Source organism: Cardiocondyla obscurior, linkage group LG15 (genome assembly GCF_019399895.1).
Source record: "Cardiocondyla obscurior isolate alpha-2009 linkage group LG15, Cobs3.1, whole genome shotgun sequence".
NCBI lineage: Eukaryota > Metazoa > Arthropoda > Insecta > Hymenoptera > Formicidae > Cardiocondyla > Cardiocondyla obscurior.
Genome location: NC_091878.1, coordinates 1,664,497 through 1,679,312, shown reverse-complemented (window position 1 = coordinate 1,679,312; position 14,816 = coordinate 1,664,497). Strand labels below are relative to the sequence as shown.

The 14,816-nt window shown below is 48.1% G+C and overlaps 2 protein-coding genes across 4 annotated transcripts in view; both read right to left on the bottom strand.

Moving 5' to 3' along the window:
* The window catches only part of LOC139108341 (uncharacterized), a 64,519-nt gene extending 63,453 nt beyond the window's left edge, over positions 1-1,066 (bottom strand). Inside the window, exon 1 of the mRNA XM_070666521.1 lies at positions 535-1,066. The gene's annotated coding sequence lies outside the window, so the exon portion shown is untranslated. The remainder of the gene's footprint in view (positions 1-534) is intronic.
* A 268-nt stretch (positions 1,067-1,334) lies between these two features.
* On the bottom strand, positions 1,335-14,816 carry LOC139108346 (uncharacterized). 3 transcript variants are annotated; one of them, XR_011546647.1, is made up of 4 exons: positions 12,333-14,816; positions 10,527-11,357; positions 6,929-7,025; positions 1,335-1,794 (listed from the first exon to the last, which is right to left on the bottom strand). XR_011546647.1 is itself a non-coding variant. In XM_070666535.1 (3 exons), exons 1-2 carry the CDS (start codon positions 13,072-13,074, stop codon positions 10,561-10,563), a joined length of 1,539 nt encoding a protein of 512 aa, XP_070522636.1. In that variant the 5' UTR covers positions 13,075-14,816; the 3' UTR covers positions 5,619-7,025; positions 10,527-10,560. The 3 variants fall into 3 exon arrangements, 2 of the variants coding, with proteins under 2 accessions (XP_070522636.1, XP_070522639.1); XM_070666535.1 differs by lacking the exon at positions 1,335-1,794 and having other exon boundaries at positions 5,619-7,025; XM_070666538.1 differs by lacking the exons at positions 1,335-1,794; positions 6,929-7,025 and having other exon boundaries at positions 10,475-11,357.

The following is a 14,816-nucleotide window of genomic DNA, read 5'->3' as shown; positions in this document are numbered from 1 at the left end:
AATGGAGCGCGGTTTCTCCAACGGAGCGATCCCCAGTCAATATTTATCTTGCTCGCGTTTGTCCAAGTCTTGCGTAACCGAACGGGAAACGCGGGCCGACGTAATGCGCGCGGTGGAAAAGGGTTCGCCGACTGGTTCTCGGATTTCTAGGATTTCGCGAGAAACGTCGCCAGGCAAACGCCGCCGGATCGCGAAATCGTCCGATAACGCCGCTTATCAGCGGCACGAGTGCGGTGAACCGCGGTGCAACGCGAACGATCGAGGAAATTCACGGAGGAACGAGAAATTCAATCTTCTTATTGCGGAAATTTTTTTTTATTTAAGCGCGACGTGGTTAAGCTTCGAGAAAGTGATTGCGGACCGCCCGCGAGTTTGTGTATTTTCTCGAGAGACGTTCAATATGTTTGTTAAATCGCCCGCGTGGTTAATTTGCGATACGCTCGTAGGCTTTGACACGTGCGAGACTCTCTCGACTTTGTCTGATTTGGCGTCGTCGATTTTTATTATTTAATTATTAAGTATATTGGTACTCACCGGCTGCAGTCGTTCTCTCGTTCTCTCCCTCGAAGTTGATCCAGCTGATTGTTGTCGATCGCTCTCTCTCGTTCTCTCCCTCGAAGTTGATCCTGCTGATTGCTGTCGATCGCTCTCTCGTTCGTCCTCTCAGGAAACTCTCCGGGCAGCCATCCGCGGGCAATGGCGACGACGATCACACACACGCGCACCAATTCACCAAAAGAGTTCGTCCGATGTTATTTCATACGGAGCTTTCGCGATTCCGACGCGAAGTGAACGACACGGCGCCCGGTCATCACGCCGGTGTTACGAACGGCAGTCGCGCTGGTGTGCAACTTCACTCCGCGAACGGCGCGACCGAAGGTTAGGAAAACGAATTGTCTATTACCGCGATTGTCTCTCAGTTTCTTCGACGGTCACCACAACGCTCGACCTCTCGGCGTTCGTCATCCGTGTACAAGACTCGAGATCCGGTGAATCTTGCAAGTGTCTCTCGTGAAATGTCCACTCACGCCACTCGGCGAACGGCGCACGCCGACGACCGCGCGCTCGAATAACACCACCCTGCCCGATTCCCTCACTCCGACGAGTATCCGCCACTCGATTCAGCACTCTCGTTGCTCCCGGCACCGCCGGAAATCGTATCGCGTACTAAAATCGCCGTCCACGAGGAGCTGAACGCCGCAAATGCGCGCGGCAAGATGACCCGGACGCGGAACGACAACGAGTGGTGTGAACTACGGCGCGACTGAAGTCACCCGCGACGTCCGCGTTGCATGGCGCCGATCACGTGATCGCGGACGCGAGCCTCCAGCGCGGGCTCGCGAACAGCGGTACGTACGCACGTATACACAGAGCGAATTGTTCTCTTTCCAATCCCCGATCGATCGGTGGATCGATTAGAAATACGGCGCCGCGATGACCATTTCGCGGCAACGCGCACAATCTCCCGGTCACTTTCTCGCGTTCGCACGCCGAAAAGAACCGAAACCGCGAAGCCGCGAGGCACGGTGACTGCGAGTTAACTGCAGAGCCGATATTCCCGCAACGAGGGGTAAACGATGACTGAAGAAACGACATTCAGCTTTCTCTCCCACCAACGCGCCCGGCCTCGCTTCAAGCGTCCCGTGCTTTCCCGGAACGCTACAAAACTCTCGCGCGACGTCCGCGGAGTTTGTTTTTTTTACCTCCAAGTGTTTTGATTTGTTTTGATTTTGCTTTCTTTTTTCTTTTGCCTTGGCAGACGTTTCTTGACATTCTTCGGCGCTCCCCTGCTCGCTGAAAGTTAAACGATGAAATATATTTTCAGAAATCCGAGTTGTCTACGATAATAGCATCGCCTGCCCGAATAACGCGTGCAATGAGAATTAAAATATTGTATTAATTAATATATTGTAATGCGCGATGCGTTGCATGTATGGTAAACCGCTAGATTGCCTCGAAAACATATTTTTTTATACGTTATTTTATACATCCTGCTTGTTATTTTTATAATATCGTTCGATTCGAATATATTTTATTGAAATAATTATTGGAGTTGATTAAGCAGCCTCTTTTTTCGACGGGCTGGCATCGATTGAATTTTAATGTCATTAAAAGTTAATATTTTCCAATAATGAAAGTGTATGATACCTCACCGATCTAATAATACCTTTGTGATCTAATAACGCCTCATTAATATCCGGACTTTATAATTCCATTAAGTCTTTTGATCGGAAATCGAATCAATTGCATCGTGGATTCAATTTTGAAATACAAAAGATCGTCGAAAAGTTGACTTGAAAGTATCGTCGTTTATTAGCTCGATTTTAATACTTTTATATCTTACGCATTATTAGTTTCTCGTCACTTAACTTCCGTACGTAATATAAATTAATTAAAAATTAATGATTAAAATTAACACGGTATACCCATCGCTTTCTCTAAAAGCCAGCCGTGGAATTTTCTATTTCATTTATTCTTTTATTAGGTTGAGAACCTGTTCGGTACAATTTTATACGCGACGTTTTGCTACTTTCTTAAAAATTCAATCGACAAATTACAGCTTTTCACGGAAGTTCACGTCACGGTGGGATAATTCAATTGGCCGTGTTCGCCGTGCTCTCACTTTAATTCAATTAATTCCGATAAGACGACCGTGCCGCAAGGAACGTTGGCGAACCGGTACGCGCCGAGCACTCTCGTACGAAAATTCATAATGTCTTTCCTTTTCCTTCGTCCTCGCTCGGGATCTACTTTGTTCCTAGCTCGGCGAGTTACGTCTCGTCGTCACCGTCGTCTAAATGCGGCAACGAAGGGAACAGGTTTGCCCTCCGTAAAACCGGGAGCCGACTGTCAGCCGATGGAGCCGCCCGCCGATAAACCGTCGCCGTCGCGCAAACCCGTTGAACTAAATCGCCGCGACGTCGGCCCGATTATTCGTTAGCGGAGGGAAACACGCGTGCAATAAATCGCAGCCGCACGTTGTTGCATCAGTATTTTGTGGCGTGCCTCTTGTGCAATATCGGCGGCGACAGGTTGCCACGCGGTTGAGACTGCGCAGCGGGGAAAAAGTCCGGGCGCTCGAGAGCAAACGGTAGGCGAACATTAAAGTTACTTTCGTTACGGTACATAAAAAAAAAGAAAGAAAAAAAGAAAAGAAACATGATCAATAGTGGCGGTTTCGTGAACGTAAAATATTTCCCGAATTAAATTTCGTCGGCGCTCTCCAGTTGAGAAATCAACCGCTGTCGGGGCTGTCGGCGAAACTGCGTTCGAGATACATCTGGCACATCTCGATACAAGGCGACCGCTGATTTACGCGGATCGTTTTCATTCGGCGTCGCGTAACGTGGCAATTACACAAACGAGCGTAACTCGCGATCACGAGACAAGGCGGTATCGCCGAATCGCGTAATAACGTGGTGAAAACCGTTTTCGTCGTTGCGGCAGGCGCGAATAACCGATGCAATTACCAAGTGCACGAGAGATTGGATTATTATCCCTCGACCCATCGGCGAATCTCGGCGAATCCAGCCAATCTGGCTCGCGCTCATTATTTCTCTTAAATAATCCGTGGCGAAATTAGGCCGCTGTGATTGCGTGCGATGTACGCGAAATATGTACATTTGATACGATAGTCAAAAGCTTCAAAGATAAATTCGTGAAATCTGTCTGTTAAAAAATAACAAAATATATTATAATACAACTTACATTTACCGTCGCTATTGCCGCATTCCTCAGCCGGGGAGTCGAGTAAACAAACAATACACAGATAGCGGAGCTCTGGGCGAACCGAACGATCGTTATACATTTGACGAATAAAAACTATCCGTCTACGTTTTAACAAACGCAGAAAACATCGTGGGTTAAATTAACTACACTTTATCAGTATCAAATAAATATTCCGCGCGATACTTTTACGTCTTTTGCTCTCGCTAGAATTTATATCCGCGTATAGATTAAGAAGACGTACGACTTTAAATTCATTACGAGACGTAACGTCGCAAAAAACTCCAGGGAGCACGAGGACGATATTTCCTCGACGAGGACCGTCACCGATATTTCTCCCTATTGTACACCAAAGAACAGATATCGCGTTTGCTGCGGCGACGGCGGCGGCTAGCGTACATGACCTTGGAGTGGTGTGCGTAGAGCCTCACACAGAGCGCCTGTTATCAGCGATATATGCTACGGAGCGCCGATCGTCGAGGACTGCGGGGGAACGCGCGCCCCACTACTACCACCCTCGTTCTGGGCGGCCGAGGGTGGGGATAGAGAGAGAGAGAGAGAGAAGTTACGTACGCCAGCCGCGGCAGACACCAAATCTGCCCTTGAGTGTATCAGTGCGCTTTCGTAATTATCGTCCTTTGTACAAAGTCCGTTAGCTTAAAGTCGCGGAAGCGTTTTCACTTCTTTATCTCTCGCGCCGCTTGCGGCCGGCGATGCGGCGGGAGATATATTCCGCACGTCTCGGACATTAATCAGAGCCGGCGACCGCATTTTTGCACAGTCGGGTCCTGCGATTTTCAGGAGGAAAGCTCCGCGCCGGCTTGTTCTGCGCCTCGCGAGCACGAGGGAGGGATCTTAAGGAATTTTCAGGACGAACGTATATTATCAGAGCGCGGCATTAATCAACACGGGGTTCAACATTGTCTCGTTTTTTGTACAGCGAGGCGAAGGTTCTGCGCGTCCATCGGCGTGTCCGTGAAGTTAAATGAGAGGTGCGTTAAGATCCTCCGCGATATTCAGCGAGGAGAGGGGATTATCTTTAACGCGAAGATAAATTAACAACGCCGAGTATTTCTTATCCGACGACGTAGGAAGTAAGTCGGGATGTCGCGTAAAAGTTGAGCTACGAGATAAATTCCCGACATAATCGCCGTAGGGATAAATTCTTGTCATCGTCGGCTTAAGAAAGATTATCCCTTACTGTCAATTCAACGATCTAATTATTTCCGGAGATGAATTACGAGGCGAGAGAACGCGGAAGACTTGAGACATTACAATTTCAAGTTTTAAGTCGCGGGGCCTGAAAAATCGGTCAATTAATAAGTAACACGTCTCACGATTCGACCAATACGTTTATCGTTTCACGTAAGAATGAAACACGAGGAAATATATCAATAATGTTAAAGGAAGGTTGATTTCAACAGAGAGAGAGTAAAACCTCGGTGTCGGTTCAGTGGCTCGAAAAACCGTTCGTCGCGGTATCGTCTTTTATTTACGGTATTCTCAAATTGTGTAATAAAACGCCTCTTTGCGGCGGAACCAGCTCGCCACCGTGGCGACAAAGAGCAAAAGGGTCGAGTATCAAACTGTGTCTCTCGACGGGAGACGACCGACGACGGCGACGGTTTCTTCCGAGAGGTGCGGTCTTACCGCTTTTTCCGTGTTACCGCTGCGAAACGCGTTCCGCGACTTTGTCTACCCGAATGGAAATTAGATTCTCATTCCTCCGCGTTCGCTCCTTCCATCCGGCATGCGCGCGCGAGAGGAGCATCTCCGGGATTGAAAGTGCCGCGGAGGACTTTTATCTCGGGCGACGTAAGCAGATTCCGTTTGAGATCTTCATTTCAGTCGGAATTATGCTCCGCGTTTGTCTCGCACGTTCGTCAGACGGCGCCCACCCCTCCCCTCCCCCCGGAATTATTTCGAAGCGCATTTCATTTCGATTTCCCAGATAAAAGCGGCTGAGTGAAAATAACATGGGCTTTAGTGATTTGTAACTCCTACCGCGAACGAGACGCAAATTGTTGTGCTAAGACTTGCAAGAATGTGTTTACAACGCGGACGACGATAATTCGACCGACATAAGGGAACGCAGCAGCAGTCATGTAAGTACTGTACATTTCGTATTATTAATCATTAATTATTTAAATTAATTCACTTGAATTTTATAAAATAAAATAAAAAAGAAATTTAATAAATCGATTAAGCCAGAGAGTCACACGCGGTTCATAGTGAGTGAAATAATAAATTTTGACTCAATAATTACAATTAAAACAATAATAAAAATCTGTCATAATTATATCCTTCGTTATGTATTTTATTTAATTTATAATATTTTAATTTTATTTTATCGTATCCCTTTCGTTATTGCGTCAACTCCGATTTATTTTGACTATCTACGTGACGATAATGCAATCGTGTTCGTATCACTGCACAAACATGCATGTCGGTCATTGCTCCGTTATAAGACGAATTTGCGAGATTTATTTCGCCGAAAGCGGAACGGGATAGGTAATATCGAACGTGGAGCCTCGGGTTATAGAGAATAAACTCTTTTATAGAAGAGCGCTGGTCAGACACACGATAAAAAAAGAAAAAAAAATAAAATAAAATAGGAAGTGATTGCATTTCACTTTATGATCAAAGTGAATCTCTGTGATCTTCCGCACACTCTCGTTTCCGTACTTTGCCAAAGCGGCGAGGCAGTACCGAAAAGCAAACCTGTTCTTTTTGTTCGTAATTAATTGCAGTCGAGACTACCGTTTTCGCGAAGAACGGTTTGAAAGATGAACTTTGCGAATATTAGAATTTCTAGAAAAAAAAAAAAAAATTATAATTCGGTAAGCGCGTGTAAATTATATATTAACGTTTAAATTAGATATTTTGTCTTAAAAGTTCAATTATTTTAATTCTCGATTAATTTTATTTTACGTCGATGTCTTAATTAGTTTAAATTTAATAATGCTAGACCCCCCTCTAGCTATTTGTTGAAAGTCACAAAAAAAAGGGATAACGAAACGAGAGCGAAGGATAAGAGGGAGGATACTAATCTCCCTTTGTAAGAAAAAACTGAGAGAGCGATGCGTTGAAGCTTGGTTTGACGGGGCTTTCGATTAAGCTATTCACTCGATGCAATATACCGTGTTAATATAATGCATCTCGTCTAGACGGTAGCGGCTGTTCTAGCCGAGCGAAAAGTTACCTCGTCATGTTGCGAATTCCTGCGGGAAGGACCGGGAAGGAACGGAGATGAATGAGTTTGGAGGGATACATAATCTGCGCCAGTCTCTCGGTAGTCTCTGGAAAATAAAATAGAATAGAAATAATCAAGACGAAGAAATACGTCCAATTTTATAAAAATAATAATTTCAAAAATATAATTTAATTTCTTATTTTTTTTTTTTACGTTCGTTCTCTACGTCTATTTTTAAATCGTAATTTACTCAAAAGAAAATATTTTTCGGTGGCGTTTTATATTATTACAATTTCGCTATTTTTCTTTTTTTTCCCTCCCGCGATATTAATTCGAGGAGAATATTCGTCGATTCTTACAAAACGCGAGGTCTGTGTGCCGAATAGTCAGATTCGCATTGACGCACCGTCGTCTCTTAATAACCTGGTTTAATTAAACTCAAAGCGCGCGTCGCTTCGATATTCAATAACTGGTGGCGTTGCGCGGTGCAACCACCTCAGAAACTGGTGCAAACTCACTCAGGAGCTACGAGCGACGTTATCAGAACGGCTCGCGCAAGGACGGGACATTGCACAATACGCATTCAACGGACTCGTGTGCGATGTCAGTGGCATCACGTTGTTAACGTTGTATGTAACAGTCACGGTGCATCGAGGTATATCGCGCGATTCTAGTCAATACAGACTGCGCCCATAATGGAGACAATTCCACGATGAAGCCCGTGAGCGTGCGTCGTGCCGTTGTCGTGGCGAAATGTACACCTTGCCGTTCGCCGGCCAAGTTTCGCGGTACAATTATCACGACGCACGACGCGAAACCAAGCGTGCAAAAAACACTCAGAAGCAGATTGAACTCGCTTCGACGGTGGTCCCCGCTTACCGCGAAGCTCGAGTGAATTTATTTTTAAACTCGAAAAGATTAACTTTTCTCTGTCCCGAGTTCTATCCCGGGAACTTCAGAAGGGTGCCTTCGTGGCCTTCTCGCCCCCTTATACCATCGATCAGATTGTTTCTCCACATTCGACATCGGCTCGAAATGGAAACGTCATTCGTGATTGTCGTTTATCAAAGCCTGTTCTTATTGAAGAAAAAAAAAACAAAAAGTGGCATTTTATTTGGCGTATAACGGTACAAAAATTAAAAAAAAAAAAGAAAAAAAAAATTCTTTTTTGAGAGTCAACTTCAATCGCGAGCGAATTAATCATTTATTCGGTGTATCAAAGTCACAAGTACGACGAATGCCAAGTTGGAACGCACTCGAGCAGGCTTTTGTCGACACGAACGCCGCGGTACACGGGGACAATTCATGCGTACGTGCGTATACGCAGCCGGCATCAGGGAGCGCGTTGCGTTTCGACGCGGTATACCGGGCGCGACAACAAAATTAGCGCTTCCATATCGCTCATCCGCCGCAATATCCATCGGCCATTATCCACCGGTCCGACATAATAACTGTCCATTAGCTCGGCGACGTCGGTACATAACGCGACTGGATGAAGTATCGCCGTTAATCAAATTGTGAAATTTGCGTAAATTGAATCAACGGCGCAGCGGCCTGTTTCTCAAGTCTCTTGAGAAAGAAAGGTCTTTTAAAAAACAAAGTTAATTGCTCGCAATAATAAAATATACTCTCCGGATAAAATCTATGATTTAAACCCTTGTTTTTCTCAAACTTTTGACAATCAAACAGTCAACAGTAATATCCGTTTGCAAGCTTTACTCCATATTTTTCTGTTATTTTTTATTAATTACACTTTATCAAATACATGTAGTAAAAAAAAAACACAAAAAAATATTGACCTATCAAGCTTAATCATAGTGAGACGTTTCTTTTTTTGTAAGTATGATCGATATACGTTATGCCAACACGCGTGACCATTATATGATCGATGTTCATCCATCAGCACAGTCCAGACAAAATAACTCTGTTTTTCTATTCCACTAGCGACGTGTAGGGTGGAGCAAATCGTGACTACACGCCCTCATATTTTACTCAATTCCCTCTCGAACGAAAAAACATATTACACGAATTTTTCAGAGAATATAACACTACCGATCCATCAATATTATCTCAATGCTAGAAAAACAGGATCAATTTGATTAACTTAATTTTACAGCGCGACATATGATGCCCGTTTTATTAAATGCATTGAATAAATGTGCATTTCGTAAGAGACGGGAGTATTTTCTATTACCAAAAGTGTAATTCTTTTACGAAACTTACACGGCGCAATAAAATAGTAAAAATATTATTTATAGTTTTAATTGTTTGATAATTTGCATGGAAAGCGTGTTTAGTTTTACGAACAACACGGCCTTTTTAATCTGGCCTGAGAGCGGTTTTACAATTCTCGAGAGAATCCTAATGACGCAGGTGCGATACTTCTATTCACGTTCTGTACCTCATTAGTAGGTTTCAGAAAACTCGCCGAAACAACTAGGATACGCCGTGAAAAAGAGTGGCAACGCGTAACGTGGACAGAATTAATTCTTACTAACGTAATTAGGTTAATATGTTCTTTAGATAATATATTCCTCATTAAATAATGTATATTATAATATTTAATTAATAACGTACCCTTAAACGCTGACGTGAAAATTGCCCGTCAACTTACAATGCTAATTAATACATACGCGGGATCGATACAAGCGAACTCAATATCGTGAATAAAATTCATATAAAATATACCGGCATTAAAAATATTTTACTTTTATTAAAAAAAAACAAAAAAAAACAAATTGCTGACACGTAATTTAGACGAGCTCAAATATATTATTGTATTAACACAGTAGATTAGCCAGTTGCGCGGTAAAGAGTTAACGAACGTGATGGTATATTGACATTGGTAAATTTGGTCAATTCTGCACCCTCCCAGATTGCTTTCCCGCATTAGGGCATTGTATTTCTCTCTCTTTGTCGGATCATTGCGCGTATCGGAGTGTGCGACGCTTCCCCGACATTGACCCGCGCCTTTTAATCACGGGGAATGAAAAATGCGACAATGCACGAACCGAGAAATCAATTACCACAGCAGAATATAATTAGGTTTCTGCCTGTGACGTAGATGGCCGAGACGTGCGGGCGCTAATAACACTAATTGTGTCGGCGACCGGTGGTTCATTAATTAAAAAGCCTGCCGAGCCGAAGGCAAAGGTGAAGATATTTTAAGTATCATTCCCGCGACGTGAAAATATGCATATACATATATGTCGCGCGACGTTGATTCACCGTACATACATGTTCCTGCAAGCCTGTTTCGCGAGAGATTTAATTTCGTGACGGGCCGATAAATAACAAGACTATTCCAGTTATTTTATCGCAATCTTAAATAACTTACATTTATCTCGCTGTTTTCTTAGCTCTGGCGCAAACGCGTGGACATTATCTTTAAAGTTACCACCTTCGCAATATTTTCAATTAAATGTCCAAGTCGACGAAAGATATATACCACGATCGCATGATCGCGCGCTCGCAACGAAGATCTCTACGCGCGGGGTAAGGGGAGTCGGTGGAGTCGGAGATGGGAAGAAAAAGACGCGCTGAAGTTCGCGGAAATATTATTGAAAAAATACCATTGTTTATTCTCTATTAAAATTATAATCCTTACGTTCATTAGCAAATTAAACTGCAAATGGTTCTCGTCAGCCGAAGAAGGCGTCGTCGCCGGAGCCCTCGGCCGCGCAGTTCTGTAGCAACGACGCCGGGTTCGACATGTCGTTGATAACGTCGCCGCCGACGACGCCGTTGCCGCCGTTACCGGCGCGCGGAGGTTTCACGTCCTGGCCCTGCGAGGAAGCGTCGTAAACCCCGCGGCACGCGGTCTGCTGATTCTGCGAGTTTATCTCGTTGTAGACGAGCTCCTGAATCTTGAGGCGTACGAACATCTGCCTGTCGAGCGGTAGGCTCCTCAAAGGATTTCGCACGCTCATGAGGAAGTGGTAGGTGTCGTCTTCGTCCTCGGGACCGATCGCGAGCCTTTTCTGCAGCGACTCGTACCGCTTGCGGTCTACTTCCACGGTGTAATCGTTGTCGATCGCGTCCATGAGCGCTCGTTTCCGACTGATCATTTTGTTCATCTTCGGCGGTGGCATCACCTGATGCAGCCCGTCGTCGTTAGACAGCAACGATTGACAAGAGTCGCCGTCCAGCTCGTCGAACTGCGTCTCCTCGTGGCCCTCGAGGATATCGATTTGCGGCTCGATCTGCGTGCCGTCCGGCGACGAGCGCATACCGACCGCGTCAACGCAGTTTTGCGACAGGGCGCAGCCGATCACCCTCGAGTTCATTTGGTCCCGCAGGAAAAACAAGCTCTTGAACCAGACCCACTTGGAGTCGTGCTCGGTGCCGCCGATACCATCGCACTTACCCCGATAGGTCTTTTTCAGCTCGTTCCGAAAGTTGTCACGCAGGTGTTTCCATTTTGACTTGGCGACATCCGCTGGAACAGAGCGACGGGCCACGTCTTTACGCCGCCTGACTTGGGAAGATCGCTAATTAACATACGACCTATTCCGAAAACATTACCCTCGAAATAACTCCGTTGAAACGTAATGGTTACCAGCTAAAATTTCCCTCCGATTTAACGATCGAGCGTTTAATTCACGGATACGTAAAATTATCGAAGCTGCTACCTTTCCATACGTTGCGTATAATTATAAAAATATTTATCGAGAAGAGTCAATCAAATTCGATTAATTTTCTTAATTATTTCTATTGCGTTCGGATGAAGTTTACAAAATCGTAAACGAAGAGGAGACTGCGGCTATCTCTCTACGTGAATCACCCTACGCTCAGCGTTACTTTTGCTTGTCCGTGACGCATGTACATACGTACTAGTGTTCGGCGCGCACGTGCTACCGCGGGCAATCGTGTCGTACACGCTCGTAAATAAAAGAGAAGAAAAAAGGAAAAAAAAAAAAGGAAGGAAAACCCGTAGTAGTTCGTCGCGCGTATTCCGCGGTATCAGCGTGCAACCTGGCGGAAATCCGCGCGAACTAGCAACCTATCTCTTTGGCCGGCCTCTCCTTTCGCGAGCTATCGACCTTCCGGACGGAGCGGCTCCAGCGAGAGCGGTCGCCGCTTTCGGCCACCCGGCTTCCTCGTCCTTACCGCCCCCTCTCTCTCTCTCTCTCCCTCCTACCTTCCACCAGTTTTTCGGTCCGTATCGAGATATCTGGCGCGACCTCAGGGTCGCGAGGCTCGCGGTCGCGTATCGTATGGTGCCGAGGTCGAATCGACTCGGCGTATCCCACCCGGGCATCGTGCGGCCGGCCGATCTCCTCCGCTAACGGCCACCCACACGTGCACGTGCGCGGCAACATGTACTACACGAGAGTGCGTTTCGGCGGGCGGAGAGGTGAGGAGAGAGAGAGGAGGAGAGAAGGCCCCCCGATCTCCGAGTCCTGATACTCACTGGACACCTCGCACGACCTCGCGATCTCCCGCCACATCTTGAGTATGACGTCGCGGTTGTGATAGTTGACGTTTTTCTGGTCCCAGATCGCAGGTCTCGCGTGTACCTCGTTGATCAGCCGCTGCAGGTCCATCGTCATCGCGCTCCTACGTCCGCCGGCGTTGCATCGCCGTGGCGAGCGCTTGCCGGCGCGTCGATTGAGAAGCGTGACGCCGGCGGTGCCGACGGAGGAGGCGGCCGCCGCGCGCGTGCCGCTTCCTCCGACGCGTAGGTAATGGGATTCCCCGCCGGACGCGGCGGTCTGCTGCTCGCCGAGGAGGCGGTTCCTCAGTTTATCGACCCGCGCCGCCGCTGGGTCCTCTTCCGCGGTAGCTGCGGCGGCGTCAGCGTCAGATTCGAGGACGACGACGGCGTCGGCGTCGGCGTCGGCGTCGGCGTCGGCGTCGACAGCTGTGGCACACTCGGCGCCGTTATCGCTGGACGTGGCAGCGCTACGGGAGGCGACCACGACGGGCACGTCGTCGTTGTTCGCAGGGAGTCGTTGACGCCTCCTCTTCTTCCTCTTGCGTCGGGCGACGCGGCAGGTGGTGGCGGCGGCCGAGGAGATAGCAGAAGTGGTGGTAGTAGCGACGGTGGCAGTGACGGCGGCGGTGCTCGCGGCAGAGCCGAGCCGAGCGGACGAGCGTAAGCGGGACGAATCCAGGGCTATATCCTCGTCGGCTCGTGCGCGCGTGTCGTCCATGCACGCGCGCGGGCCACTTGGAAAGGACGCGGCGTACACACGCGACGAAACGGACCACGGGCCACGGCTGGCGGCGATCTCACGGCTACGCTCGCGACTGACGGCGATGACGCGCGCGCGGAGATGATTGCGGCTCTCGCGGACTGCCTGTCTGCTCGCTGCCGCGACCGGACAGGAGGAGAGTACGTGCGAGGAGGAACGGAGCGGGTAGCAAGCGGAGCAGAGCGCGCACGCACGCACATATACGCTCCGGCAGTGTGGTCTACTCGCGCGCGTCGCGACCACCGCGAGGCCTTCGGCTCCGCTCGACCCCGGCGCTCGGTCCCGCTCGGCACCGCTCGGCGCGGCTCGACCCGACTCGATTCGACTCAGCGCGTCTCCGCGCGACTTGACGCGACGCGGATAACGCGCTGCCTCGCGCGCGCGGCAGACAGAGAGGACACGCGCGATAAGGGGCAGGGGGAGAGAAGCGGGCCGACGCCGAGCGAGTAAACCACCACCGGCTCGAACGAGCTAGCAGGGGCGGAGGTACACGCGCAGCCCGAATTTCGAAGCGGATTGCAAAACGCACCGCCCGCCCTGGGAGAACCGAGGCGCCGACCGTGCCATACACGCGACGCTGGCCGCAATCCGGCGAAAGTGACGGAAAGTTATACTTTCACGGCTGACGAGCGGCCCAAGGACTCGTCAGCTGACGATTCATCCCTTCAATCGCGATCTCTAACAACCTCTTAATCTCGCTCGCGCGACTCGACCGGAGCGGAACTACTTTAACAAACCTCTCTTTATTTCCGGAAAGATTCGCGTTTGGTCTCTCTTTCGTTTCGTATTTTTTTTTTCCTTTTTTCCTCTTCTCGATCGACTCGGTGGTACACGCTTTCCGCTTCGAGGCAGAGCGTTTGCGCGCCGAAAATAAATGCGCCTGGGCGTTTAAAGCACGTCCGCTACTGAATGGGCGTGCAGCTGCAATCGCGTCACCCGCTGCGAAGCGGCGCGCATCCGCTCTGCTCGCCAGCTTTTATCGCGGGTCCGCGCGCGGACCTGCGTCGCAGCGGCACGAACGCGCTTCATCGTCCGCTCGTTAAGCTTGTCTCCGCTCGGCTCTGCTCGACCTGGCTCGATATCACTCGGTCGGCCTCGACATGGACCGCGACGATGTCCAGCATCGAACCCGCGATTCGGCCGAAATGTCTCTCTCTCTCTCTCGCTCGGCCGTGATTTCAGGACCGAGGAGGAAAATCGATACGAATGCGAAGTCGGCGATGTCAAAGGAAAACGCTCCAGCAAAACGTTCCGGGCTGTTTCCTAGTACGAAGCTGCAGCTCGTTTAATTAACGAGTTCCTCTAATAACGGTTATTAAATTAATCCAGATAAGATCGCGAGGACGAGCATTTTGTTTGATAACTCAATTATCGCTAGGACGTTGCGGATTAACATCTGGATCGCTGTTATTCAATTGTTAGGTATATCGATCAAATTGTCACGTCTCATTTGTACGGTGTCGCGCCGGGCACTTTATATTCTATAGCACTGCATCTGTGCGAATACGATTAATTAGTTTTGTTTATTAATAGGTACGCTACTCGCGCGACCGACTTCGCGAAGTCAAGATGACGATGCCACTTCGACAACCTTGCCCCATACGATCCCACTTCATGATTCACGTTTCTATTAATAGTCGCTTCGGTCGCCAAGTATTCAAGGATCTGTCGAAGTAAAGGATATCGCGAGGTATAAACCT

What these genes read in the sequence shown, in the direction of transcription:
- LOC139108346 (XM_070666535.1), bottom strand. Translation starts at nt 13,074, where the DNA reads ATGGACGACACGCGCGCACGAGCCGACGAGGATATAGCCCTGGATTCG. An exon ending in GAGGTCGTGCGAGGTGTCCA is followed by an intron (nt 11,358 to 12,332) that starts GTGAGTATCAGG and finishes GCTCTGTTCCAG; the next exon opens with CGGATGTCGCCAAGTCAAAA.